The following is a 26,503-nucleotide window of genomic DNA, read 5'->3' on the forward strand; positions in this document are numbered from 1 at the left end:
GTTTATTTATTTTCCCTTTTGTACTTTAACTATTTGCACATCGTTAAAACACTGTACATAGACATAATATGACATTTAAAATGTCTTTATTCTTTTGGAACTTCCGTGAGTGTAATGTTTACTGTTCATTTTTGTTTATTTCACTTTTGTTTACTATCTACTTCACTTGCTTTGGTAACATTAACATATGTTTCCCATGCCAATAAAGCCCCTTGAATTGAATTGAAATTGAATTGAGAGAGAAAATTGAGAGAGACAGATGAGCAATCTTTAGTGTTGCATAGGGAGTGTGTGTGAGTTGTTCTATACATGAGAGGGCATACAGAGAGTGGTCAAATTGCTTTGTGAGTGTGTGGAGGGAGGAAGGGAAAACACTGCCAGCAGTGTGTCTGCTTGATGGGGAGGAGAATGGGGGGGTGGCAGAGTGTGTGAATCACATGATCTTTCAGTCTCGGTCTACTCTGCTCGTCTCCGCTCCTCGTCTCTCTCTGTCTCCCCTCTTCCTCTCTCTCTCTCTTTGTCTCCCTTATTCTCTCTCTGTCTCTTTTCTCTCTCTCCCCTCTCAGTCAACCCTCTCTAAATCACATTATCCAGAATAATAAGACAAAGCGAAAACATCCAACCAAAGTAAACATTAAATATAAACATTTCATATATCAATATTATAAATAAAAGAGATATGGCATTAATTAGAGGGTTATGAAACAACATTTAACATATTGTTCTGCACTGTAATATTAAAATATAACCTCATTATCTTTAACTCCTTGAGTAGTTAAAAGGCACAGGGTGACACTGTCTTCCAACTACATCATCCAGACACCAGTCCAGTTAAAGGCACAGGGTGACACTGTCTTCCAACTACATCATCCAGACACCAGTCCAGTTAAAGGCACAGGGTGACACTGTCTTCCAACTACATCATCCAGACACCAGTCCATCCTGTTTAAAGTTGTTGGTCCACGAAGCAGAAAGGAGAAGAACAAGGTTTGTGTGTGTGTGTGTGTGTGTGTGTGTGTGTTTCCCTTTTACAGGGTGGTAAACTGGCCCAGGGTTTGCTTCAGCTTCTCAGCAATCTGACCAATGAGAAGAAAACTACATTAACGATCATACATCAGGAGACAACAACTACATTAACCAGAGTATGCATCTACAGTATTACTCTTTAGACTTGTGTGATATAGAGCATATGGCTGTCTTTCAAAACTATAATGTCTTTCAAACCATATTGTCTATCCAAACATATGATTATTTCAAAACATCATGAAACACAATAACCCCCTCTCTCTCTTACCATTTCATAGAACCCTCTCTCTCTTACCCCCCTTACCGTTTCATAGAACGAACCCTCTCTCTCTTACCCCCCTTACCGTTTCATAGAACTCTCTCTCTTACCCCCCTTAACGTTTCATAGAACCCTCTCTCTCTCTCTCTTACCCCCCTTACCGTTTCATAGAACCCTCTCTCTCTCTCTTACCCCCTTACCGTTTCATAGAACCCTCTCTCTCTCTCACCCCCCTTAACGTTTCATAGAACCCTCTCTCTCTCTTACCCCCCTTACCATTTCATAGAACCCTCTCTCTCTCTCTCACCCCCCCTTACCGTTTCATAGAACCCTCTCTCTCTCTCTTACCCCCTTACCGTTTCATAGAACCCTCTCTCTCTTACCCCCTTACCGTTTCATAGAACCCTCTCTCTCTCTCTCTCACCCCCCTTACCGTTTCATAGAACCCTCTCTCTCTTACCCCCTTACCGTTTCATAGAACCCTCTCTCTCTCTCTTACCCCCCCTTACCGTTTCATAGAACCCTCTCTCTCTCTCTCTTACCCCCCCTTACCGTTTCATAGAACCCTCTCTCTCTCTCTCTTACCCCCCTTACCGTTTCATAGAACCTGATCTGTTCTTCCAGGTAGAGCTGCATGACTCTGTTGTAGTCATAGATACGGTTGCTATGGAAGTGGTTCATCTCAGCTGTATGGAAACACAGAAGGCAAGTAAGAGATTGTGTTACACAGGTGAACATGTGTGTGTGTGTGTCTGTGTGTGTGCGCGCGTGTTACCTTGTAGTGAGTAGCACATGATGCTGGTGCGTTTAGCCATGGTCACTTTATCCTGTGTGGTGATCTTCCCTGCTGCCACCATCTTATCCCCTTCCCTCACCTTCTCTATAGCCGCCTACACACACACACACACACACACACACACACACACACACACACACACACACACACACACACACTTCATTTAGCTTGAGCAGCTCTCCTGGAGAGCGGAGTTTGTACTTTTAGGACTATTCCATTGGTTCTACTGTTACAGACCAGCTAAATCAAGCACAGCTCAACAAACTACTTATTCACAACTTAGTTGTGATCTGATGTGTATCAGGCTACAATACTTAATAATACTTGACAGTAGTAGAGTAGTATCTGTTGTGTACCTTGTGTACTCCTATAGTATCAGGGAAGCAGCCTAGCAGCCCTTTGTATTCATTGTTGGTTTCCATCAGGAAATGAAGGTCTTTTCTGGGCTGGAAGAAATACACATCACAACAGTTTTTATTTTCACTCAGAGTCTGTAGTTCGACCTTCAGAGACAATGAGAGAATGAGAGAGAGAGATAGAGGGAGAGAGAAAGAAGGGGGATGGATAGTAGAGAGAGAGAGTGTGGGAGAGAATGGCAGAGAGAGAAAGAGGGGGCGGGATGGAGCGAGAGAATGTATTCAAAGGGAAGGAAGGAAGGAGAGAGAGAGAGACGAACAGGAAATGCCTCAAGGACAGGAAGAACATAGGTTATCTATGTGTGTGTGTTACCTGCTCAGCTACGATCTGTGAGATCTCCTCGTATGTTTTCCCTGCAGCTGTGAGAGCATCTGTGAGTGTGGCCTCTCCTACACCACACACACACGACAGAGACACAATTGATCATAGTGTACAGTTTAGTGACAGTACTATGACAGTAGCCAGCAACACAGAGTGTGGCTCAGTTGGTAGAACATGGTGTTTGCAACGCCAGGGTTGTGGGTTCGATTCCCACGGGGGACCAGTACGGAGAAAAAAAATGTATGAAATGTATGCATTCACTACTGTAAGTCGCTCTGGATAAGAGCGTCTGCTAAATGACTAAAATGTAAAAATGTAAAATGTAAATCCTCATGGGAGTCAGTCAATACCTGTATAGCCACTGGTGTTGAAGACAGATGACAGGTTCTGAAAGGCTTTCCCAATCTTCTGGTACTCCTTACGCAGAGCTGAACACATCAAGCACACACCTGGTTCAATGCAGTACGACTTGGAGGGAGTTGTAGTTTTAACAAAGTATTGCTCGTAGGGAGTTGTAGTTTTAACAAAGTATTGCTCGGCGGGAGTTGTAGTTTTAACAAAATATGGCTCGGCGGGAGTTGTAGTTTTAACAAAATATGGCTAGGAGGGAGTTGTAGTTTTAACAAAGTATGGCTAAGAGGGAGTTGTAGTTTTAACAAAGTAGGGTTAGGGTTGAGACTGGGTGTGGACATGAAGCTAGGGTTAGAGTTTTCAGAGAGGAGTGTAGGTAGAGTTTGTAGTTTTTCAAGGCAGGAAGGTAGTCCCTTGTGTGTGTGTGTGGGTGTGTGTGTGTGTGAGTGAGTGAGTGAGTGAGTGAGTGAGTGAGTGAGTGAGTGAGTGAGTGAGTGAGTGAGTGAGTGAGTGAGTGAGTGAGTGTGTGTGTGTGTGTGTGTGTGTGTGTGTGTGTGTGTGTTTCGCTCCTCACGGCCTGTGCAGCGTTTCCAGTGTATGTTCCCAACGTTCAGCAGGTCTTTAACTCCATCGTCCATCTCCTTAGTGAACCTACTGAACAACTCACACTTCTGCTCCCTACACACACACACACGCACGCACGCACGCACGCACACACACACACACACACAGATAAGAACCAATGTCAAATACGCATCTGAAATCACTGTGTGTGTGTGTGTGTGTGTGTGTGTGTGTGTGTGTGTGTGTGTGTGTGTGTGTGTGTGTGTGTGTGTGTGTATCTATCTACCATACGTACACTTCTATTATGTCTAACTCAGGAGCTTCAGGGTCGATGGTGGAGAAGACCATTGGTCCAACACACTCATCCTTCTCTGCTCTCCTCTTCCCGGTCTTCCACTCCTGGCCACATACACACACAGACAGAGAGAGAGTGAGGGACTGCACGAGTGTGTGTGTATATGTGTGTGTGTGTGTGTGTGTATGTGCGCTCGCGCTTGTGTGTGTGTGTGCGCATATGTGCGCTAGTGTGTGTATATGTGTGTGTGTGTGTGTGTGTGCGTGCGTGCGTGCATGCGTGCGTGTGTGTGTACCTTCTCGTCTCTGTACGTGAGGAAGAGTTGGAAGACGTCACTGTTGGAGACGACAGGATGTCGACACATACGACACAACCAGCCCTGCAGTCTCTCCATCCTCATCTTGATAAACTCTTCCTCAAAACGACCTGGCAAGATGGAGGATTGGATATAATAATAATAATAATAATAACAACATTGTATTTGACTGCAGATGACCTGGTTGAACTAATTGGTGCTTGGTCACGCTCCTACCCACTCCACCTGTTCTCACTTAATAACTTATATGCCATCTGTAAATACGAATAAAAATGTTAAATTAGGAGCCTAGTTGGTTTAGCTACAGAAAAAGACAACAACCTTTCCGCTAGCCATGATTGGTTGGGATAATGAGTGGGCTGGACATGCAGAGAGATGAGTTCCGATTGGTCTGCCATATAGCACGCTTCTGTCAATTTGAGCTGGTCAGTATTTCTAGTTAATCCTGTCTACCACTGCTTTAAAAAAAGATATATATCTCGTAGTATAACTGCGTAAGTGTTGCTCTCCACTTTCTGGAGGACAGAGTTTTGAAATCAGTGGAATTAGAGTATGATTGCAAAGGAGATGGAGAAATCACCTGTCTCCGGATTACATCTTCAAACTAAGGGAAACCACGGCATCCGGGAGAAGCGTCCATCCATGTATACGGGTAAGATAGTCTAGCTAGCTACATTATCAGATATTACATGTTTCAAAAATGTTGTCTCAGTCATTTTCATTTCATGTTAAAGTGTACTATTAGCTAGCTAGCTAACGTTAGCTGTATGATCTGTGTGGTAATATTATTCGTATCTCAAAGCCAATCGGTTTGCTAGTTATAGCCTAATGTTAGCTGGATAATGTTGAACTTGGTTGATTAGCTGCAAATTCATGCAGGGTAGTAACGTCATGAGTTGGGATTATGCAAGTATCCATGTCAATAGGGTGAGTAAAATGGTCAGCTCAGAGTGAGCTGGTTTCTCATGTGTCGGGAAGTAGCTAGCAAGCTAGCCAACATTAGCCAGTTAGCTTTGGTGCTTGACTGCTGTTGTTAGGTCAGCTAGCTAACGTTATGTGTATGATCTGTGTAGTAATATTATTTGTATTTCAGAGCCATTTGCTTTGCTAGTTATATCCTAATGTTAGCTAGTTAACATTGAACCTGGTGTGTTAGCTACCTGCAGATTCATGCACGGTAGTAATGTCATGAGTTTTGATTATGGTTAATTGCTAAACAGTGCGGCATTTTCCTTTCTGTTTTCCATGAGTTTGCTCCTTACTCCAGAACCTGCTAAACGTACCTGGATGTGTGTATGTTCTTCAGCTCATGGACTACAAAATTGTGACTTCCTGTATTATACTTATGCTAAAAATTGTATTATATTATACTGATCCATTTACTGTATGTTCATACTCTTATATTTCTAATTGTTGTTGTATTGTCCAGAAGGAACCTGCAAGTAAGCAGGTTGGACAATGTTATACCATGCATATCCCGTACCTACGGACTAATAAAACCGGAAACTTTTTCTGTTATATTACGGGAGTGTTTAAATGTAAGTGCTCTTGCTAAACATGCATTATGCTTCCACATTTCTAGTCTTAGTTATTACACCCCTTTGATAATATTCAGGTCCTCAGTTTGTTATGCCATGTGCTCTTCTGTTTTAGCTCATGTTTGTCAATGTCCTGATTATTACGTGTTACTGTTAAACCCATTTCCTTCCTGTTCACTACATGTTACTGTTAAACCCATTTCCTTCCTGTTCACTACATGTTACTGTTAAAACCTGTTGGGGTATAGGGGGCAGTATTTTCACAGCCGGATGAAAAACGTACCCAATTTAAACAGGTTACTACTCTGGCCCAGAAACTAGAATGTGCATATTATTAGTAGATTTGGATGGAAGACACTCTGAAGTTTCTAAAACTGTTTGAATGGTGTCTGTGAGTATAACAGAACTCATATGGCAGGCAAAAACCAGAGAAAAAGTCAACCAGGAAGTGGAGGATCTGAGAAATGTAGTTCTTCTTTCTAGTCTCTTTCGAAACTACAGTATCTGTGGGGTTATGTTGCACTTTCTAAGGCTTCCATTGGCTGTCAAAAGCCTTCAGAAAGTGGTTTGAGCATTCTCCTGTCACTGGGCAGAGTATAGGAGCTCAGTTACTGAGTGGCCTGCCTGGCAACAAAGGGATTGGATATGCGCGGTCACGCAAGCACGCTGTTCGTTCTTTTTCTCCTGGAATGAATACGCTATTGTCCGGTTTGAATATTATCGCATTTCTACGTTAAAAATACCATAAAGATTGATTTTAAACAGCGTTTGACATGCTTCTAAGTACGGTAATGGAACATTTTGACTTTTTGTGTCTCTAATTGCGCTCGCGCATCATGCTTTTGGATAGTGACCTGAACACACGAACAAAACGGAGGTATTTGGCACATAAAAATGTATTATTTCAAACAAAAACAACATTTCTTGTGGAAGTAGCAGTCCTGGGAGTGCATTCTGACAAAGATCAGCAAAGGTAAGACAATATTTCTAATACTAATTCTGAGTTTAGGTTGCCCCGAACTTGGCAGGTGTCTGGATAGCTCGCTGTGATGGCGAGCTATGTACTCAGAATATTGAAAAATGTGCTTTCTCCGTAAAGCTATTTTAAAATCTGACACAGCGGTTGCATAAAGGAGTAGTCTATCTATAATTCTTAAAATAATTGTAGGTATTTTGTCAACGTTTATGATGAGTATTTTTGTAAATTGATGTGCACATTCGCTGGACGTTTTGGTGGGAATACATTTTCTGAACATCCCGCGCCAATGTAAAATGCTGTTTTTGGATATAAATATGAACTTTATCGAACAAAACATACATGTATTGTGTAACAGAATGTCCTAGGAGTGTCATCTGATGAAGATCGTCAAAGGTTAGTGCTTCATTTAGCTGTGTTTTGGGTTTTATTGACACATGTCATTGCTTGGAAAATGGCTTGTGTGATTATTTTTGTCTATGTACTCTCCTAACATCATCTAATGTTGTGCTTTCGCTGTAAAGCCTTTTTGAAATCGGACAATGTGGTTAGATTAACGAGAGTCTTATCTTTAAAATGGTGTAAAATAGTTGATTGTTTGAGAAAATGAAATTATGAGACTCTTGATGTTTTGTATTTTGCGCCATGCTATTTCACTGGGTGTTGAATAGTGTGTCCCGCAGGTGGGACGGTCACGTCCCACGTAGCCCTGAGAAGTTGCTTCCTGTTAATTACATGTTACTGTTAAACCCGCTTCCTTCCTGTTAATTACATGTTACTGTTAAACCTGCTTCCTTCCTGTTAATTACATGGTACCGTTAAGCCCATTTACATGTTACTGTTAAGCCCATTTAACTCTTACTGTGTAAACCCATTTACCTCCTGTTAATGACGTGTTACTGTTAAGCCTATTTCCTTCCACTTTATTCACCCGGCAGCACTTTTTATGTTTTGATCTCACCCTGATATGTGTTTTGTCCCTACTAAATCACTACAACCCCACCTACTGGCCTTACAAGCCAACACAATCCACCATCATATTCTCCCCCTCGGTCTTCGCGGTGTGTGTAAAAAATAAAAAAGATAATTGGATTTATCTCATCTCCTAAATCATCCACATTTTAATAGACGTACCATAGTGACATTCTGAACCAGTAAATTACAAAACCTATTTTATACTAAACTTTTATACTTATACCTTTAATAATAATAATAATAATAAATGCAATTTAGCAGATACTTATCTAACGTGACTTGCATACATTTTGTGTGTATGGGCTGTCAGGGGAATCAATAAAACAGTTAGAGCTCACTAGATGGCCATTGTGAACAGGCTCTAATACAGAACTATTTATGACCTCACTAGATGGCCATTGTGAACAGGCTCTAATACAGAACTATTTATGACCTCACTAGATGGCCATTGTGAACAGGCTCTAATACAGAACTATTTATGACCTCAATAGATGGCCATTGTGAACAGGCTCCAATACAGAACTATTTATGCTTGAAGGATGCCTTCCTTACACACAGCTCAATACATTCAGGAAAAACTGAGGCGACAGTTGCCATGGAAGCCACTGACCTGTGACCTGTTTGTCAGGCAGCGAGGGGATGGGGATGGCGGAACCAAACTTCTCCAACAGGCGCTCATACAGCCAATCAAAATGCTTATACCTGTGATTGACAGGTCTGTTGGTCGTCTGTAGAAAACACCAAAAGAAAAGTCAGAGAAGTGAGTGTGTTGGTGCTGAGCGATCAATTTATTCTTTTTTTGCTTATTAAACAACTAAATTGACCGATGTCAGTTAAATTACTTGAATTCCATTTAGTTAGTATTTTTTTACAACTTTTTGTGAGCTCTACGCGCCATTCCTCTAGAATGAAATCAGATCAAAGACAAACTGTGGGCCGCTGGAAGTTGTAGTTTTCAACAGACAATATTCAACTTAGTTCAGGACAGAAAATAATGGTGGTAATTAACTACAATGCCTATAATCCATTGCGCCTAACCTGGTCTTCCGGCCCCAGAAAGACACATGAGAGAGGAATGTACACAACGACAATGACAATAGGGATATAGACAGTTCGTGAGGTAGCTGTACCCGATTAATAGTTGTAGTACTTGGTAAATAGCAGTCTTGAAAGTATGCCCCATCTACTTTGAAGAACAACTAAAATAGTTTTATCGTCAGACAGCTCTGCAGCATATTAGGTAGCTACTAGCTAGCCAGCTAGCTAGTTACTATTACATATTAGGTAGCTACTAGCCAGCTAGCTAGTTACTAGCCTAGCTAAGTAGGATGACTTGTTAATGAGGTTGGCTGGTTGGCTGCTACTGCCTGAGCAGAGATGATGACCAAAAAATAATGAAATAATAAAAAGTTCTCAAATAAAAACAATTTAATAAGACAATTTATTTAAAATATTTGGCTTTGGAATTTCTATTAAAAAGCTCCAACATAATTTTAAGGCCATCATTACATTTTTTTTTTTTTAATACAAATCAAAATGGAAAAAAATCTTTATTTTTCACAGAACTGAAACGACCTCAAAAAGCACTAATCGCTCAGCACTAGTCAAATCAAATCAAATGCATTTGTCACATACACATGGTTAGCAGGTGTTAATGCAAGTGTAGCGAAATGCTTGTGCTTCTGGTTCCGACCATGCAGTAATATCTAACAAGTAATATAACCTAACAGTTCCACAACAACTACCTTATACACACAAGTGCAAAGGAATGAATATGAATATGTACATATAAATATATGGATGAGTGATGGCCGAGCAGCATAGTCAAGCTGCAGTAGATGGTATAGAGTACTGTATATACATATTTTTTATTTTTATTTTATTTCACCTTTATTTAAACAGGTAGGCAAGTTGAGAACAAGTTCTCATTTACAATTGCGACCTGGCCAAGATAAAGCAAAGCAGTTCGACAACATACAAAAACACAGAGTTACACATGGAGTAAAACAACATACAATCAATGATGCAGTAGAAAAAAATAAGACTATATACAATGTGAGCAAATGATGTGAGATAAGGGAGGTAAAGGCAAAAAAATGCCATGGTGGCAAAGTAAATAAAGTATAGCAAGAAAAACACTGGAAAGGTAGATTTGTAGTTTGAAGAAAGTTCAAAGTTAAAATATAAATAATATGGTGCAAAGGAGCAAAAATAAATAAAATAAATAAATACAGTAGGGGAAGAGGTAGTAGTTTGGGCTAAATTAAAGATGGGCTATGTACAGGTGCAGTGATCTGGGAGCTGCTCTGACAGCTGGTGCTTAAAGCTAGTGAGGGAGATAAGTGTTTCCAGTTTTAGAGATTTTTGTAGTTCGTTCCAGTCATTGGCAGCAGAGAACTGGAAGGAGAGACGACCAAAGGAGGAATTGGCTTTAGGGGTGACCAGAGAAATATACCTGCTGGAGCGCGTGCTACAGGTGGGTGCTGCTATGGTGACCAGTGAGCGGAGATAAGGGGGGACTTTACCTAGCAGGGTCTTGTAGATGACCTGGAGCCAATGTGTTTGGTGACGATTATGAAGCGAAGGCCAGCCAACGAGAGCGTACAGGTCGCAGTGGTGGGTAGTATATGGGGCTTTGGTGACAAAACGGATGGCACTGTGATAGACTGCATCCAGCTTGTTGAGTAGGGTATTGGAGGCTATTTTGTAAATGACATCGCCGAAGTCGAGGATTGGTAGGATGGTCAGTTTTACGAGGGTATGTTTGGCAGCATGAGTGGAGGATGCTTTGTTGCGAAATAGGAAGCCAATTCTAGATTTCACTTTGGATTGGAGATGATTGATGTGAGTCTGGAAGGAGAGTTTACAGTCTAACCAGACACCTAGGTATTTGTAGTTGTCCACAAATTCTAAGTTAGAACCGTCCAGAGAAGTGATGCTGGACAGGCGGGCAGGTGCAGGCAGCGATCGGTTGAAGAGCATGCATTTAGTTTTACTTGTGTTTAGGAGCAGTTGGAGACCACGGAAGGAGAGTTGAATGGCATTGAAGCTCGTCTGGAGGGTTGTTAACAGTGTCCAAAGAAGGGCCAGAAGTATACAGAATGGTGTCGTCTGCGTAGAGGTGGATCAGAGATTCACCAGCAGCAAGAGCGACATCATATGAGATGAGCAATGTAGGGTATGAAAACATATAAAGCGGCATTGTTTAAAGTGGCTAGTGATACATTAAGTCAAGATGGCAAGATGCAGTAGATGGTATAGAGTACAGTATATACATATGAGATGAGTAATGTAGGGTATGAAAACATTATATGAAGTGGCATTGTGCGTCTGTGTGATACTCACATTGGGTGTGACCTGGTACTCTATGTAACTCTTCAGGCCGTACATCTTAGAGCCCTTTTTAGGATCAGCCACGACACAGTCAAGAGGAGACTGGGGATACAGCCACACTGGTCCCACATCTCCCATCTACACACACACACACACACACAATTACTACATTGCTATTACCATCTAGAGTAGAAGAGTTTTTTCCCCACCCGTAAATGTAATGTAAATGTAATGCCTTGTAAATGTAATGCCTTGTAAATGTAATTTAAAGTAATGCAATGTAAAAGTAATGTATGGAAGAGTAATGCCTTGTAAATGTATTTTAAATGTAATTTAATGTAATGTAATGTTATGTAAATAATGTAATCTTAATGTAATGTTATGTAAATAATGTAATCTAAATGTAATGTGAATGTAATACAATGTAATGTAAAGCCTTGTAAAAGTAATGTAAAGTAATGCAGATGAATGTAAAAGTAATGTAAAGTAATGTTAATGTAATGTACTGTTAATGTAATGTACTGTAAAGTAATGTTCTGTAAAGTAATGTTAATGTACTGTAAAGTACTGTTAATGTAATGTACTGTAAAGTAATGTACTGTAAAGTAATGTTAATGTACTGTAAAGTAATGTTAATGTAATGCACTGTAAAGTAATGTTAATGTAATGCACTGTAAAGTAATGTTAATGTACTGTAATGTTCATGTACTGTAAAGTAATGTTAATGTACTGTTAATGTAATGTACTGTAAAGTAATGTTAATGTACTGTAAAGTAATGTTAATGTAATGTAAAATAATGTTAATGTACTGTTAATGTACTGTAAAGTAATGTTCATGTACTGTAAAGTAATGTTAATGTACTGTTAATGTAATGTACTGTAAAGTAATGTTAATGTACTGTAAAGTAATGTTAATGTCATGTAAATGTGTAGAACAGATGGATGACTCACATAGATGGCTAGTCTGTCTTTGCCTTTGGGTGGTAGTTTAGCCAGCAGGTAGACCTCTGGGTTGGGGATCTTAGAAAACGCAAACCTAGTGGAAGAATACGGACCTACAGTACCAGTCAAAAGTTTGGACACATCTACTCTTTCAAGGGTGTTTCTTTACTTTGGCTATTTTCTACATTGTATAATATTAGTGAAGACATCAAAACTATGAAATAACACATATGGAATCATGTAGTAACCAAAAAAAGTGTTAAACAAATCAAAATATATTTCATATTTGAGATTCTTCAAAGTAGCCACCCTTTGCCTTGATGACAACTTTGCACACAATTTTTTTTAAAGTTACCAGAATTTTGCAACCCTAGTGAAATGTAACAACATTTAAAAATAAATAGTGTTTGTGTGTTTTACTTGTTGAGGGATAGCTTCATGTGTGTGTGTGTGTCGCGTCCGGCCGCCTCTCCTTCCTCCTCCCCTGTAGTTTCTCCATAACCCCCTGTTGATCTGGCATCATCCCACTCTTCATCCCACTCACCATCATCATCATCACCTTCACACGCACAAACAAGGACATTATATAAAAAAAATACAAATAAATACAACATAACAAATACAACAGCATTTACAAACATCTTGTGTGTCTCTGTTTGTCACCTGCATTCTGTTGAGTGTGTGTGTGTCACCTGCATTCTGTTGAGTGTGTGTGTGTCACCTGCATTCTGTTGAGTCTGTGCGTATCCCTGGGTCTCCCATCCCCCGGCTGTGTCGTTGGTGTAAGCTCCTCCCCCAGACCAAGGGTTGTCACCGTTAGCAACCTGCAAACATCAACAGCAGCAGTGAACTCTGGGAAATGTTTCACAGAGCTGCTTAAAAAATAAATAAATGACTGCTTCACCCTGCTCTGTTTTAAAGGCTAAGTGGCTTGATGTTTTGAAGTGGCATGGCTCTAACCAAGGCAGTCTTAATGGCTAAAGTGTGTGTGTGGTGCATGCTGTCCTGCTTTATGCAGTTTTAATGGCTCAAGCGTGGACAGAGAAGGTACCTGGATGTTTGTGTGTGTTTTAATGGCTCAAGCGTGGACAGAACTGGCCTTGGGCCTACAAAAGAGAAGCTTCAACGCCATGGTAACGACCATTTCCCCTTCCTGCCTGACTATAAACATCTCTCTCTCGCTCTATTTCAATTTAAGGGGCTTTATTGGCATTGGAAACATTGCCAAAGCAAGTGAAATAGATAATAAACAAAAGTGGAATAAACAATAACAAATTAACAGTAAACATTACTCTCACAAAAGTTCCAAAAAAATCAATACATTTCAAATGTCATATTTTGTCTATATGCAGTTTTGTAACGATGTGCAAATAGTTAAAGTACAAAATGGAAAATAAATAAACATAATTATGGGTTGTATTTACAATGGTGTTTGTTCTTCACTGGTTGCCCTTTTCTTGTGGCAACAGGTCACAAATGTTGTTGCTGTGATGCACACTGTGGTATTTCACCAAATAGATATGGTTGTTAATTGAAATCGTAGTTGTTTTCGAATTCTTTGTGGGTCTGTGTAATCTGAAGGAAATATGTGTCTCTAATATGGTCATACATTTGGCAGGAAGTGCAGCTCAGTTTCCAAATCATTTTGTTGGCAGTGTGCACATAGGCTGCCGTAGGCATGCTTTCTCAATAGCAAGGCTATGGTCACTGAGTTTGTACATAGTCAAAGCTTTCCTTCATTTAGAGACAGAGACAGAGTCCCTCTCTTTCTCTCTCAAGCCCTATAACTTATAGTAATAAAGTAGTGTGAACCTGAGTGTTTGTGGTGTTGCTGGACTCTGGGATGTGGGCAACCGGATAGGTAGCTGTCTCTGGTGTTCTGGATGACACCGCACCAACCTGAGAGATGGGGGGGTTTGTAATAAACATCCACATTTTCACTTTATCTTTCCATGTCTGCAGGATGAAAGCATTACTGTTTGTACTACAGAGATCCCAGTAAACATACTTTGCAAAGACACAGCGTTGCTTTAGCGTCACACTGTTAGCGACATTTAGTCAAGTTTATTTTGGCGTGGTACTTGGGGTCTTCAAACTTTTTCCAGAGTTCAACTTTGTCGTTACCGTGCGGCTCCCCGGTGACGTCACGTTACCGTGCGGCTCCCCGGTGACGTCACGTTACCGTGCGGCTCCCCGGTGACGACACGTTACCGTGCGGCTCCCCGGTGATGTCACGTTTGTCAAAAACAAGGGCGGTGTGATGGGGGTCTCACAAAGACTCCTCTACACCTCCCCTGTATGACTGAGGAATGCCGCACGCATAGACAGACAGACAGACAGACAGACAGACAGACAGACAGACAGACAGACAGACAGACAGACAGACAGACAGACAGACAGACAGACAGACAGACAGACAGACAGACACACACACACACTCACACGAGCTAGAACGATAAACCACCTTCCTCTTACCCGAAGCATTTTGTGTAAGTTGTTCATTTTCAGTGATTTTGCTACACAACGTTCCAGTAGACTGATAAACAGTTTCTATCTCCAGGCTATCAGACTGTTAAATAGTCACCACTAGCCGGCCTCCGCCCAGATCCCTGCCCTGAACTTAGTCACTGTTACTAGCCGGCTACCACCCGGTACTCTACCCTGCACCTTAGAGACTGCTGCCCTGTGTACATAGTCATGGAACACCAAGAAAGGGGGATACCTAGTCAGCTGTACAACTGAATGCATTCAACTGAAATGTGTCTTCTACATTTAACCCAACCCATCTGAATCAGAGAGGGGGGGGGGGGGCTGCCTTAATCGACATCCACGTCATCGGAGCCCGGGTAACAGTGTGTTAACTGCCTTGCTCAGGGGCAGAACGACACATTTTTACCTTGTCAGCTCGGGGATTCGACCCAGCAATCTTTCGGTTACTGGCCCAACGCTCCTATCCGCCAGGCTACCTGGTCACTCTAATAATATTTACATTTTAGCCACTTCATATGTATATACTGTATTGTAGTCCAGTCCCATCCTATATAACTACTGCTGTACACACCTTTTCTAATCATATACTGTCCATATACTGTCCCGGACTCTGACATTGCTTGTTCCAATATTTCTTAATTACTTTCTTTGAATGTTTTGGATTTGCGTGTATTGTTTTGTATTGTTAGGTATTACTGTACTGTTGGAGCTAAAAACACAAGCATTTGGCTAGTTATTAATGTACTGTTGGAGCTAAAAACACAAGCATTTGGCTAGTTATTAATGTACTTTTGGAGCTAAAAACACAAGCATTTGGCTAGTTATTAATGTACTGTTGGAGCTAAAAACACAAGCATTTAGCTAGTTATTAATGTACTGTTGGAGCTAAAAACACAAGCATTTGGCTAGTTATTAATGTACTTTTGGAGCTAAAAACACAAGCATTTGGCTAGTTATTAATGTACTGTTGGAGCTAAAAACACAAGCATTTAGCTAGTTATTAATGTACTGTTGAAGCTAAAAACACAAGCATTTAGCTAGTTATTAATGTACTGTTGGAGCTAAAAACACAAGCATTTAGCTAGTTATTAATGTACTGTTGGAGCTAAAAACACAAGCATTTGGCTAGTTATTAATGTACTGTTGAAGCTAGGAACATAATCATTTGGCTAGTTATTAATGTACTGTTGGAGCTAAAAACACAAGCATTTAGCTAGTTATTAATGTACTGTTGGAGCTAAAAACACAAGCATTTAGCTAGTTATTAATGTACTGTTGGAGCTAAAAACACAAGCATTTAGCTAGTTATTAATGTACTGTTGGAGCTAAAAACACAAGCATTTAGCTAGTTATTAATGTACTGTTGGAGCTAAAAACACAAGCATTTGGCTAGTTATTAATGTACTGTTGGAGCTAAAAACACAAGCATTTAGCTAGTTATTAATGTACTGTTGGAGCTAAAAACACAAGCATTTAGCTAGTTATTAATGTACTGTTGGAGCTAAAAACACAAGCATTTGGCTAGTTATTAATGTACTGTTGGAGCTAAAAACACAAGCATTTGGCTAGTTATTAATGTACTGTTGGAGCTAAAAACACAAGCATTTAGCTAGTTATTAATGTACTGTTGGAGCTAAAAACACAAGCATTTAGCTAGTTATTAATGTACTGTTGGAGCTAAAAACACAAGCATTTAGCTAGTTATTAATGTACTGTTGGAGCTAAAAACACAAGCATTTAGCTAGTTATTAATGTACTGTTGGAGCTAAAAACACAAGCATTTAGCTAGTTATTAATGTACTGTTGGAGCTAAAAACACAAGCATTTGGCTAGTTATTAATGTACTGTTGGAGCTAAAAACACAAGCATTTAGCTAGTTATTAATGTACTGTTGGAGCTAAAAACACAAGCATTTAGCTAGTTATTAATGTACTGTTGGAGCTAAAAACACAAGCATTTGGCTAGTTATTAATGTACTGTTGGAGCTAAAAACACAAGCATTTAGCTAGTTATTAATGTACTGTTGGAGCTAAAAACACAAGCATTTAGCTAGTTATTAATGTACTGTTGGAGCTAAAAACACAAGCATTTGGCTAGTTATTAATGTACTGTTGGAGCTAGGAACATAATCCAGACCTACCAACCCTGTCCAACTTTTTAGAGTACAAGACGCGTGCGGCAAATTGGAGATTCAACTCGCAAATCTAGTGCCAAGGCATTTTAGAAGCATTGCCTCTATAGCCGATACCGGACACTCATTCATTCTTCATCACGCAGTCTTCTAAACTCCGGACTCCATTTAATGCCAAGATGTTTATATTTATTTTTGATTATACTTTTGTAATGCTTTTTATGACGTGGATCATAATTACAGTTAAAGTCTATCAGGTTGCGTGATCCTCGTAATGTTACGTGGAAAATACAACTAACGGGACGCAGAATTAAATGTATATCACACTCGCACAAATGCAACCAGTTATTTTTCAGTATTTGCATTTAATTTCTTTCACTAGCAAATGCGAGTGAACTGCTGGCATTTTAGAGCCCACTGAATGTCCATCTTATGTTCGCTAACGTTAGTTTAAAACAATTAGTGTTTACCTTTCCACAACACACAGAGTGGAAAAGGGATTCGTCCATGTGTTAACGTACAGCTGACAGTCGGCCAACTCAGCATCACAACAAACAGGAGGGGCAGACACGGGGTAGATACGTCCAATAATGATGTATTCATCTCCATGTCCGTTGACACAAACTCCGTACATGTCTATTGGATGCCAATTACTTTATTAAATATTGATTACAAATTGATTGCTCTGGTTTATGCCAAAAGATTAAAGAAAGGAATAGATACCATTATAAATGAGACTCAAACAGGATTTATGAAGGGCCGTCACATCAGCTCTAACATCCGTTTAGTCTTGGACCTTATAGATTATTCAGATGCAATTGACTCAGATGCGCTTGTCTTATTTTTGGACTTCTGTAAAGCCTTTGACACAATTGAACATGAATTTCTCTTTAGGTCACTTAAACTTTTTGGATTCGTTGAAAATCTTATCAAAGTCATTCGCATGTTCTACAAAGATATAAATAGTTCTGTGTTACTAAACCTTAATACTTCCAAAAGATTCAGTATCAACAGAAGTGTATGACAGGGATGCCCAATTTCGCCATTTTTATTCATTTTTTCCCATTCTATCTCTAGATATTGTGAATAATGCAAATTTGTATGTCTTAACCATTTTTAACAAATAAATCTAAATTTCCCAACTGGCTGATGATACTACTCTTTTTATTAAGAGACAAAGACCAGGTCGCCCATGCCCTTAATGCTATAACTGCATTTTCTATTGCATCAGGATTAAAACTGAATGTTTCTAAATGTGAAACCAACCTACACCGACCGAGAGGAAAAATTTTCTGGAACATGCTAAATCATGACATTGTCTGGAAAAATGCATGGTTAAGGCCTTACAAATATTGTATACCAAACAAAGTTAAGTGCACTTTAACATTTTACATAAGATATATCGACGTAATTCTATGTTATCCAAATTTGTGGCTATTGATGATATCTGCATTTTCTGTGAAAAAGAAGGTGAGAATCTGTCTCACTTGTTCTTTGAATGTAAATTTGTGTCAGAATTTTGGAAAACCTTGCAAAATACTTATTTACCATTATGAACACTACCCATGTTTTTGACATGAAGGATATGATATGTTACTATTGCAATGATAACAAGACCATTTAAATGATTGTGAATTGTATTATTCTTGTTGCCAAATACTTTATACACAAACAAAAATTCCAAAATTCTATACCAAAATTAGACATATTTTTGATTGAATTGAACTATCTTATTAAAACCTTAACCCTAGTGAATAACAACAAGAATAACATCTTCCTGAATCATTATAATAAGATTTTTTTCCAGAGTGATTACAATTGCACTAGAATTTCTTATTTTTTTATTATTTCAAAGATCTTTTTTGTATGTTTTAGTATTTTCTTGTTAATACCTGTGTTCTGTTTTGTATGATGTAACAATGTAAATTGTTGATCTGTATTATGAATTTAAAAAAAAAAAGTTGCAGTTCGAGAATTGGGATGTTAGATTTACTCAGTGGATTTATTTTTTATTAAAATGTTTTTAAAAATGTCAAAATTAAATAAATCAGGCCCTATTCATTTCTGCGTACTTTTAAATCGGACCTCGTACCTGCGTACATGGACAGAGCATTGCGAAGTTGGTAAATGTGTACATGTTGGTAGGTCTGATAATCATTTAGCTAGGTTTTAATGCACTGTTGGAGCTAGGAACATGAGAATTTAGCTAGGTATTAATGCACTGTTGGAGCTAGGAACATAAGAATTTAGCTAGGTATTAATGCTAGGTATTAATGCCCTGTTGGAGCTAGGAACAAAAGCATTTAGCTAGGTTTTAATGCACTGTTGGAGCTAGGAACATAAGCATTTAGCTAGATTTTAATGCACTGTTGGAGCTAGGAACATAAGCATTTAGCTAGGTATTAATGCTAGGTATTAATGCACTGTTGGAGCTAGGAACAAAAGCATTTAGCTAGGTATTAATGCAATGTTGGAGCTAGGAACATAAGCATTTATCTAGGTTTTAATGCACTGTTGGAGCTAGGAACATAAGCATTTAGTTAGGTTTTAATGCACTGTTGGAGCTAGGAACATAAGCATTTAGCTAGGTAATAATGCACTGTTGGAGCTAGGAACATAAGCATTTAACTAGGTATTTGCCTGCCCCTGTTTTGCTGTCTGTTGCTATGTTAGCGAGCCACTCTCACCCCCCTCTCCACAATGTGCGCACAGAGAAGAGAGTGATGCATTCTGAGACAAGCATATGACCGTTGCTAAATATGCAAAATACTGTTTTGAAAGCAACTACTGTTGTTCTAGATACAGAGAGAAGAGTCACAACTTTCTGGGAGTATATCGTTTATTTTTCACCTCTTAATATTGAGTTCATGGCACCACTTTACAACCAGAGTAGGCTGTAGTGTGGTTTTAAATGATGACCAAATAGGCCTACCAGTAAACATTTATCCATTAGCTAAAGCAAAGCAAAACATGCCCTGGAACCACAGACAGCCTACAGTTGAAGTCAGAAGTTTACATACACTTAGGTTGGAGTAACAAAAACTCATTTTTCTACCACTCCACAAATTTCTTGTTAACAAACTATAGTTTTTCTACTGTGTGCGTGACAAGTAATCTTTCCAACAATTGTTAACAGACAGATTTTTTCACTTATAATTCACTGTATCACAATTCCAGTGGGTCAGAAGTTTACATACACTAAGTTGACTGTGCCTTTAAACAGATTGGAAAATTCCAGAAAATGATGTCATGGCTGTAGAAGCTTCTGATAGGCTAATTGACATCATTTGAGTCAATTGGATGTGTACCTGTGGATGTATTTCAAGGCCTACCTTCAAACTCAGTGCCTCTCTCCTTGACATCATGGAAAATCAAAAGAAATCAGCCAAGACCTCCACAAGTCTGGTTCATCCTTGGAAGCAATTTACAAATGCTTGAAGGTTCCACGTTCATCTGTACAAACAATAGTACGCAAGTATAAACACCACGGGACCACGCAGCCGTTATACCGCTCAGGAAGGAGACGTGTTCTGTCTCCTAGAGATGAATGTACTTAGGTGCGAAAAGTGCAAATCAATCCCAGAACAACAGCAAAGGACCTTGTGAAGATGCTCGAGTAAACAGGTACAAAAGTATCTATATCCATAGTAAAACGAGTCCTATATTGACCTCACCAGAAAGGCCGGTAAGCAAGGAAGAAGTCACTGCTCCAAAACCGCCATAAAAAAGCCAGACTACGGTTTGCAACTGCACATGGGGACAAATATCGGACTTTTTGGAGAAATGTCCTCTGGTCTGATGAAACAAAAATAGAACTGTTTGGCCATAATGACCATCTTTATGTTTGGAGGAAAAAGGGGGAGGCTTGCAAGCCGAAGAACACCATCCCAACAGTGAAGCACGGGGGTGGCAGCATCATGTTGTGTGGGTGCTTTGCTGCAGGAGGAACTGGTGCACTTCACAAAATAGATGGCATCATAAGGACGGAAAATTATGTGGATATATTGAAGCAACATCTCAAGACATCAGTCAGGAAGTTAAAGCTTAGTTGCAAATGTGTCTTCCAAATGGACAATGACCCCAAGCATACTTCCAAAGTTGTGGCAAAATGGCTTAAGGATAACAAAGTCAAGGTATTGGAGTGGCCATCACAAAGCCCTGACCTCAATCCTATAGAACATTTGTGGGCAGAACTGAAAAAGCGTGTGCGAGCAAGGAGGCCTTCAAACCTGACTCAGTTACACCAGCTCTGTCAGGAGGAATGGGCCAAAATTCACCCAACTTATTGTGGGAAGCTTGTGGAAGGCTACCCCAAACGCTTGACCCAAGTTAAACAATTTAAAGGTAATGCTACCAAAAACTAATTGAGTGCATGTAAACTTCTGACCCACTGGGAATGTGATGAACTAAATAAAAGCTGAAATAAATCATTCTCTCTACTATTATTCTGACAATTCACATTCTTAAAATAAAGTGGGGGGGGGGGGGTAAATTCAGTCCAGTCAATTCAGAAAGTACAGCAGATTCCAAATCCAAATGGTCCTAATTAAAAAGTATTGAAGAGAATTGGAATTTCAGTGTACTTCCTTAATTGACTGGAATGTAACTGGACTTTAACCCAAACCTGGCCGGGGACTTTAATGCAGGGAAACTTAAATCCGTTTTACTAAAATTCCACCAGTATGTTAAAATGTGCAACCAGATGGGGGGAAAAAAACTCTAGACCACCTTTACTCCACACAGAGACGCGTACAAAGCTTTCCTTCGCCCTCCATTTGGCAAATCTGACCATAATTCTATTTATCCTCCTTCCTGTTTACAAGCAAAAGTTAAAGCAGGAAGCACCAGTGACACGGTCAATAAAAAAAAGTGGTCAGATGAAGCAGATGCTAAGCTACAGGACTGTTTTGCTAGCACATACTGGAATATGTTTCGGGAATCTTCCGATGGCATTGAGGAGTACACCACATCAGTCACTGGCTTCATCAATAAGTGCATCGATGACGTCGTCCCCACAGTGACTGTACATACATACCCCAACCAGAAGCCATGGATTACAGGCAACATCAGCACTGAGCTAAAGGCTAGAGCTGCCACTTTCAAGGAGCGGGACTCTAACCTGGAAGCTTATAAGAAATCCTGCTATGCCCTCCGACGAACCATCAAACAGGCAAAGCATCAATACTGGACTAAGATTGAATCGTACTACACTGGCTCCGACGCTCGTCGGATGTGGCAGGGCTTGCAAACTATTACAGACTACAAAAGGAAGCACAGCCGAGAGCTGCCCAATGACACGAGCCTACCAGACGAGCTAAATTACTTCTATGCTCGCTTCGAGGCAAATAACACTGAAACATGCATGAGAGCATCAGCTGTGCCGGACGACTGTGTGATCACGCTCTCCGCAGCCAATGTGAGTAAGACCTTTAAACAGGTCAACATTCACAAGTCCGCAGGGCCAGACGGATAACCAGGACATGTACTCTGAGCATGCATTGACCAACTGGCAAGTGTCTTTACTGACATTTTCAACCTCTCCCTGTCTGAGTCTGTAATACCAACATGTTTCAAGCAGACCACCATAGTCCCTGTGCCCAAGAACACTAAGGTAACCTGCCGAAATGACTACCGACCCATAGCACTCACGTCTGTAGCCACGAAGTGCTTTGAAAGGCTGGTCATGGCTCACATCAACACCATTATCCCAGAAACCCTAGACCCACTCCAATTTGCATACTGCCTAACAGATCCACAGATGATGCAATCGCTATTGCACTCCACACTGCCCTTTCCCACCTGGACAAAAGGAACACCTATGTGAGAATGCTATTCATTGACCACAGGTCAGCGTTCAGCACCATAGTGCCCACGAAGCTCATCAGTAAACTAAGGACCCTGGAACTAAACACCTCCCTCTGCAACTGGATCCTGGACTTCCTGACGGGCCGCCCCCAGGTGGTAAGGGTAGGTAACAACACATCTGCCACGCTGATCCTCAACACGGGGGCCCCTCAGAGGTGCGTGCTCAGTCCCCTCCTGTACTCCCTGTTCACTTATGACTGCACGGCCAGGCATGAATCCAACACCAACATTAAGTTTGCCGATGACACAACAGTGGTAGGCCTGATCACAGACAACGACGAGACAGCCTATAGGGAGGTCAGAGACCTGGCCGTGTGGTGCCAGGACAACAACCTCTCCCTCAACGTGATCAAGACAAATGAAATTATTGTGGACTGCAGGAAAAGGAGGACCGAGAACACCCCCATTCTCATTGAACGGGCTGTAGTGGAGCAGGTTGAGAGCTTCAAGTTCCTTGGTGTCCACATCACCAGCAAACGAACATAGTCCGAGCACACCAAGACAGTCGTAAAGAGGGCACGACAAAACCTATTCCCCCTCAGGAAACTAAAAAGATTTGGCATGGGTCCTCAGATCCTCAAAAGGTTCTACAGCTGCACCATCGAGAGCATCCTGCCTGGTGTGGCAACTGCTCGGCCTCCGACCACAAGGCACTACAGAGGGTAGTACGTACGGCCTATTACATCACTGGGGCTAAGCTGCCTGCCATCCAGGACCTCTACACCAGGCGGTGTCAGAGGAAGACCCTAAAAATTGTCAAAGACCCCAGTCACCCCAGTCATAGACTGTTCTCTCTGCTACCGCATTGCAAGCAGTACCGGAGCGCCAAGTCACTTTAATAACTCTACCTACATGTACATATTACCTCAATTACCTCGACTAACCGGTGCCCCTGCATACTGACCCCTGTATATAGCCTCGGTATTGTTATTTTACTGCTGCTCTTTAATTATTTGTTACTTTTATTTCTTATTCTTATTTTTGTATTCCTTTTTTTTTTAAACGGCATTGTTGATTAAGGGCTTGTAAGGAATCATTTCACTGTAAGGTCTACACCTGTTGTATTCGGCGCATGTGACAAATAACATTGGATTTGATTTTACTTTACAGATACGTAGTGAATTACAACAGAATAAATGTGTTACAGCAGCACCGTCACACACATTGTTATGGTGTGTAATCCGTAATGAACACAGACACACACTCACCTGTAAGTAGTCTTCCGGAACCAGCCCACTTTCTCCTCTGGCGTTCTGAGCCTCTATCCATCCTCCACCAACATTCTGCAAAGAGAGAGGAGTGGCAGAGAGAGAGGGAGAGGAAGAGAGAGAAGGGGCAGAGAGAGAGGGAGAGGAAGAGAGAGAAGGGGGAAAGAGGGAGAGAGGAAGAGAGAGAAGGGGGAGAGAGGGAGAGAGGAAGAGAGAGAAGAGGGAGAGAGGAAGAGAGTGAGAGACAAGAGGAAGAGAGAGAAGAGGTATGAGAGTTATTCATCAGAGCCTGGACAGAAAAGCGTGACATGTAACGCTGTAGTACTTCAGGTGACTATGGCCAGCCAGTCAGATCCTGTGTGTACCTGGTTGAGGACGGTGACAGTCTCTCCTTCCCTGACTGTCAACTCGTTGTTTCCTGGTTCAGCACTGAAGTCATATATCACCTGGGCCTGAAACAGAGCAAACACACAGTGATGACCTCAGGACCACTCTGAATGGTACTGTAGGATGTAGTCATAGGACACACAATGATGACCTCAGGACCACTCTGAATGGTACTGTGTACACACACACACACACACACACACACACACACAGTGCTCATATATCCTGTCTGAGTGTTGTTATCCCCAAGGGCACTGAGAGTAGTGTCAAACACAAACAAACACACACACACACACACACACACACACACACACACACACTGCCCCCCTCTCTAAAACAGTTGCCTACAACCTACAAAAAGCAGTTCACAGTAGAGACTGAAAGATAAACATGTAAATACCTACATACATACGTGTTGTTTAATCTATCTATGCACATGGCATCAATTCATAGCTTGTATGACATTGGTTCAGTTATTAAACATGTTCTCTTTTAGTTATAAAAGTTATTACTCTGCAATCTACACTACACTAAAATGAAACCCCCAATAGCGCATATTCTGTATGACAAAAAACTAACTATATTAACGTTGTCTACCATTCGATAAAGCGCACCGTGACATGCTGAAGTAACTCCCTTACCTGCATTGCCATCGTTGCAGGATTTATAGTCGTTTTCCACGCAAAAACGTCACCGTGAAAACACCCCGCATCAAAACAATCCCAATGTAAACAAAGCAGACGAGGCTAGGCTACTCCAGCTCAAAACGATCCACTGGCGTATCTTCTTACAACTATGTTGTTACAACGTGCTATTCTGCACAAACGATTTCTCAATCTTCCGGGACGACAATTGCCTAATTTTCCCACAACAGAATAGTTTGTTAATTATTTTGTATCCCCGCGGTAAAGAGCGAAAGGGGCCACTTCCTCCAAGCAGAAAACTAGAACAAGTAACAGGGGTGTGGATACGTGCCGCGTTCATATGCTCGGCGGAACTACGAAACTCGGAAATGTCCGACTTGCTAAACCTGTTGTACATATACACGTGCCGCGTTTAACCAATTAACAAGTCGGACATTTCCTAGTTTTGTATTTTCGACTAGCACATTAACATGGCAACAGCCGGACAGACAATTCTGTTTATTTTCCTTTAGCTGCTCTGTCATAGGTTTGACTGAGTAAATACACCGAGACAACCATTCACAGATCAGGAACTCTCAACTTCTTAGTAAGAGATGGAAACTATGTCAACAAGCAAAGGGGGAAATTATTAGCCTAAATTAATTTATGCAAGTTGTCAACTGCAAATTCTTTGTGACACTGTTTAGAGAGAGAATTCATATTGACTGAGTGATAGTGAATATTATAAGGCCATTATAGGCAATAATCATGAGTTCTGGTGAGACCTTTAAAATGCAATAAACTAATGATATGAACTAAAGACCATGTGTGGATATTCTCCATCCGGCCACTGTCTGAGTCAACAGGTAGATAAGGCTAACAGGTAGGCTAGGCTAGCAGGTAGGCTAACCGAACAGGTAGGCTAACAAGCAGGTAGACTGTTGGCTAGGCTAACAACCAGGTAGGCTAGGCTAACAAGCAGGTAGACTGTTGGCTAGGCTAACAAGCAGGTAGGCTAGCAGGTGGGCTAGCCGAACAGGTAGGCTAACAAGCAGGTAGGCAAAGAAGCAGGTAGACTGTTGGCTAGGCTAACAAGCAGGTAGACTTGGCCAATGTGCAGGTAGGTTAGGCCAACAGGTAGACTAACAAGCAGGTATGCTTGGCCAATATACAGGTAGGTCAGGCCAACAGGTAGATTAGGCCAAAAGGTAGGCTAACAAGCAGGTAGGCTAGGCTAACAGGTAGGCTAGGCTAACAGGTAGGCTAGTCCTAGTAGTTCTATTAGGCCTACTTGTTATAAACATGTATGAATCTTCATGTCTTATTAATACGCTGTGTTATGTCGATTTTTTTCTATCCATCAATCTGTCAGATGCTGTTTTACAGAAGAACCGCAAATTAAAGGGTGTTTCCGAGATGGCTGTTCTAATCAAGCCTGGTCTGTATTTGATACTGTAACTGGTGTTATGGCCGGGGCTACAATGCCACAGGGCTGTGAAGGGCACCGCTTCCGAACAAAGCGACTCTGTTGTCAACAGCTGAACCTGTCGGTCTGTGCAGGATTGAATGGGCGAAGTGCGCCCTCAAGTGGTGTATAATTAAAATATATTCTCTCCCTTTTTCTCTCTCTCCATCTCCTCTCCCCTCTCATTCTCACCTCTCCTACGTCACTTCTGTACTACTTCAACCA

At 40.9% G+C, this 26,503-nt stretch overlaps 1 protein-coding gene across 3 annotated transcripts; it reads right to left on the bottom strand.

Annotated features, from left to right (window-relative positions):
• Positions 1-516: 516 nt before the first annotated feature.
• Positions 517-25,179, bottom strand: snx9a (sorting nexin 9a). 3 transcript variants are annotated; one of them, XM_029712739.1, is made up of 18 exons: positions 24,832-25,177; positions 24,169-24,255; positions 23,804-23,878; positions 13,922-14,008; positions 12,831-12,933; positions 12,530-12,668; positions 12,119-12,203; positions 11,180-11,305; positions 8,445-8,562; positions 4,325-4,455; positions 4,030-4,133; positions 3,745-3,848; positions 3,170-3,247; positions 2,811-2,887; positions 2,438-2,527; positions 2,061-2,175; positions 1,880-1,971; positions 517-1,076 (listed from the first exon to the last, which is right to left on the bottom strand). In XM_029712739.1, the coding sequence occupies exons 1-18, from the start codon at positions 24,841-24,843 to the stop codon at positions 1,029-1,031; spliced, it is 1,671 nt and encodes a 556-aa protein (XP_029568599.1). In that variant the 5' UTR covers positions 24,844-25,177; the 3' UTR covers positions 517-1,028. The 3 variants fall into 3 exon arrangements, with proteins under 3 accessions (XP_029568599.1, XP_029568601.1, XP_029568600.1); XM_029712741.1 differs by lacking the exons at positions 517-1,076; positions 1,880-1,971; positions 2,061-2,175; ... (1 more) ...; positions 2,811-2,887; positions 3,170-3,247 and adding exons at positions 3,254-3,449; positions 3,483-3,594 and having other exon boundaries at positions 3,733-3,848; positions 24,832-25,179; XM_029712740.1 differs by lacking the exons at positions 517-1,076; positions 1,880-1,971; positions 2,061-2,175; ... (1 more) ...; positions 2,811-2,887; positions 3,170-3,247 and adding an exon at positions 3,254-3,594 and having other exon boundaries at positions 3,733-3,848; positions 24,832-25,179.
• Positions 25,180-26,503: the final 1,324 nt, after the last annotated feature.

Source organism: Salmo trutta, chromosome 25 (assembly GCF_901001165.1).
Source record: "Salmo trutta chromosome 25, fSalTru1.1, whole genome shotgun sequence".
Taxonomy (NCBI): domain Eukaryota; kingdom Metazoa; phylum Chordata; class Actinopteri; order Salmoniformes; family Salmonidae; genus Salmo; species Salmo trutta.

Coding starts and splice junctions, on each gene's coding strand:
- snx9a (XM_029712739.1), bottom strand. Junction 12,934..13,921: donor GCAACACCACAAACACTCAG/GTTCACACTACT, acceptor TGATGTTTGCAG/GTTGCTAACGGTGACAACCC. Junction 3,248..3,744: donor CTGGAAACGCTGCACAGGCC/GTGAGGAGCGAA, acceptor TGATGTGTTCAG/CTCTGCGTAAGGAGTACCAG.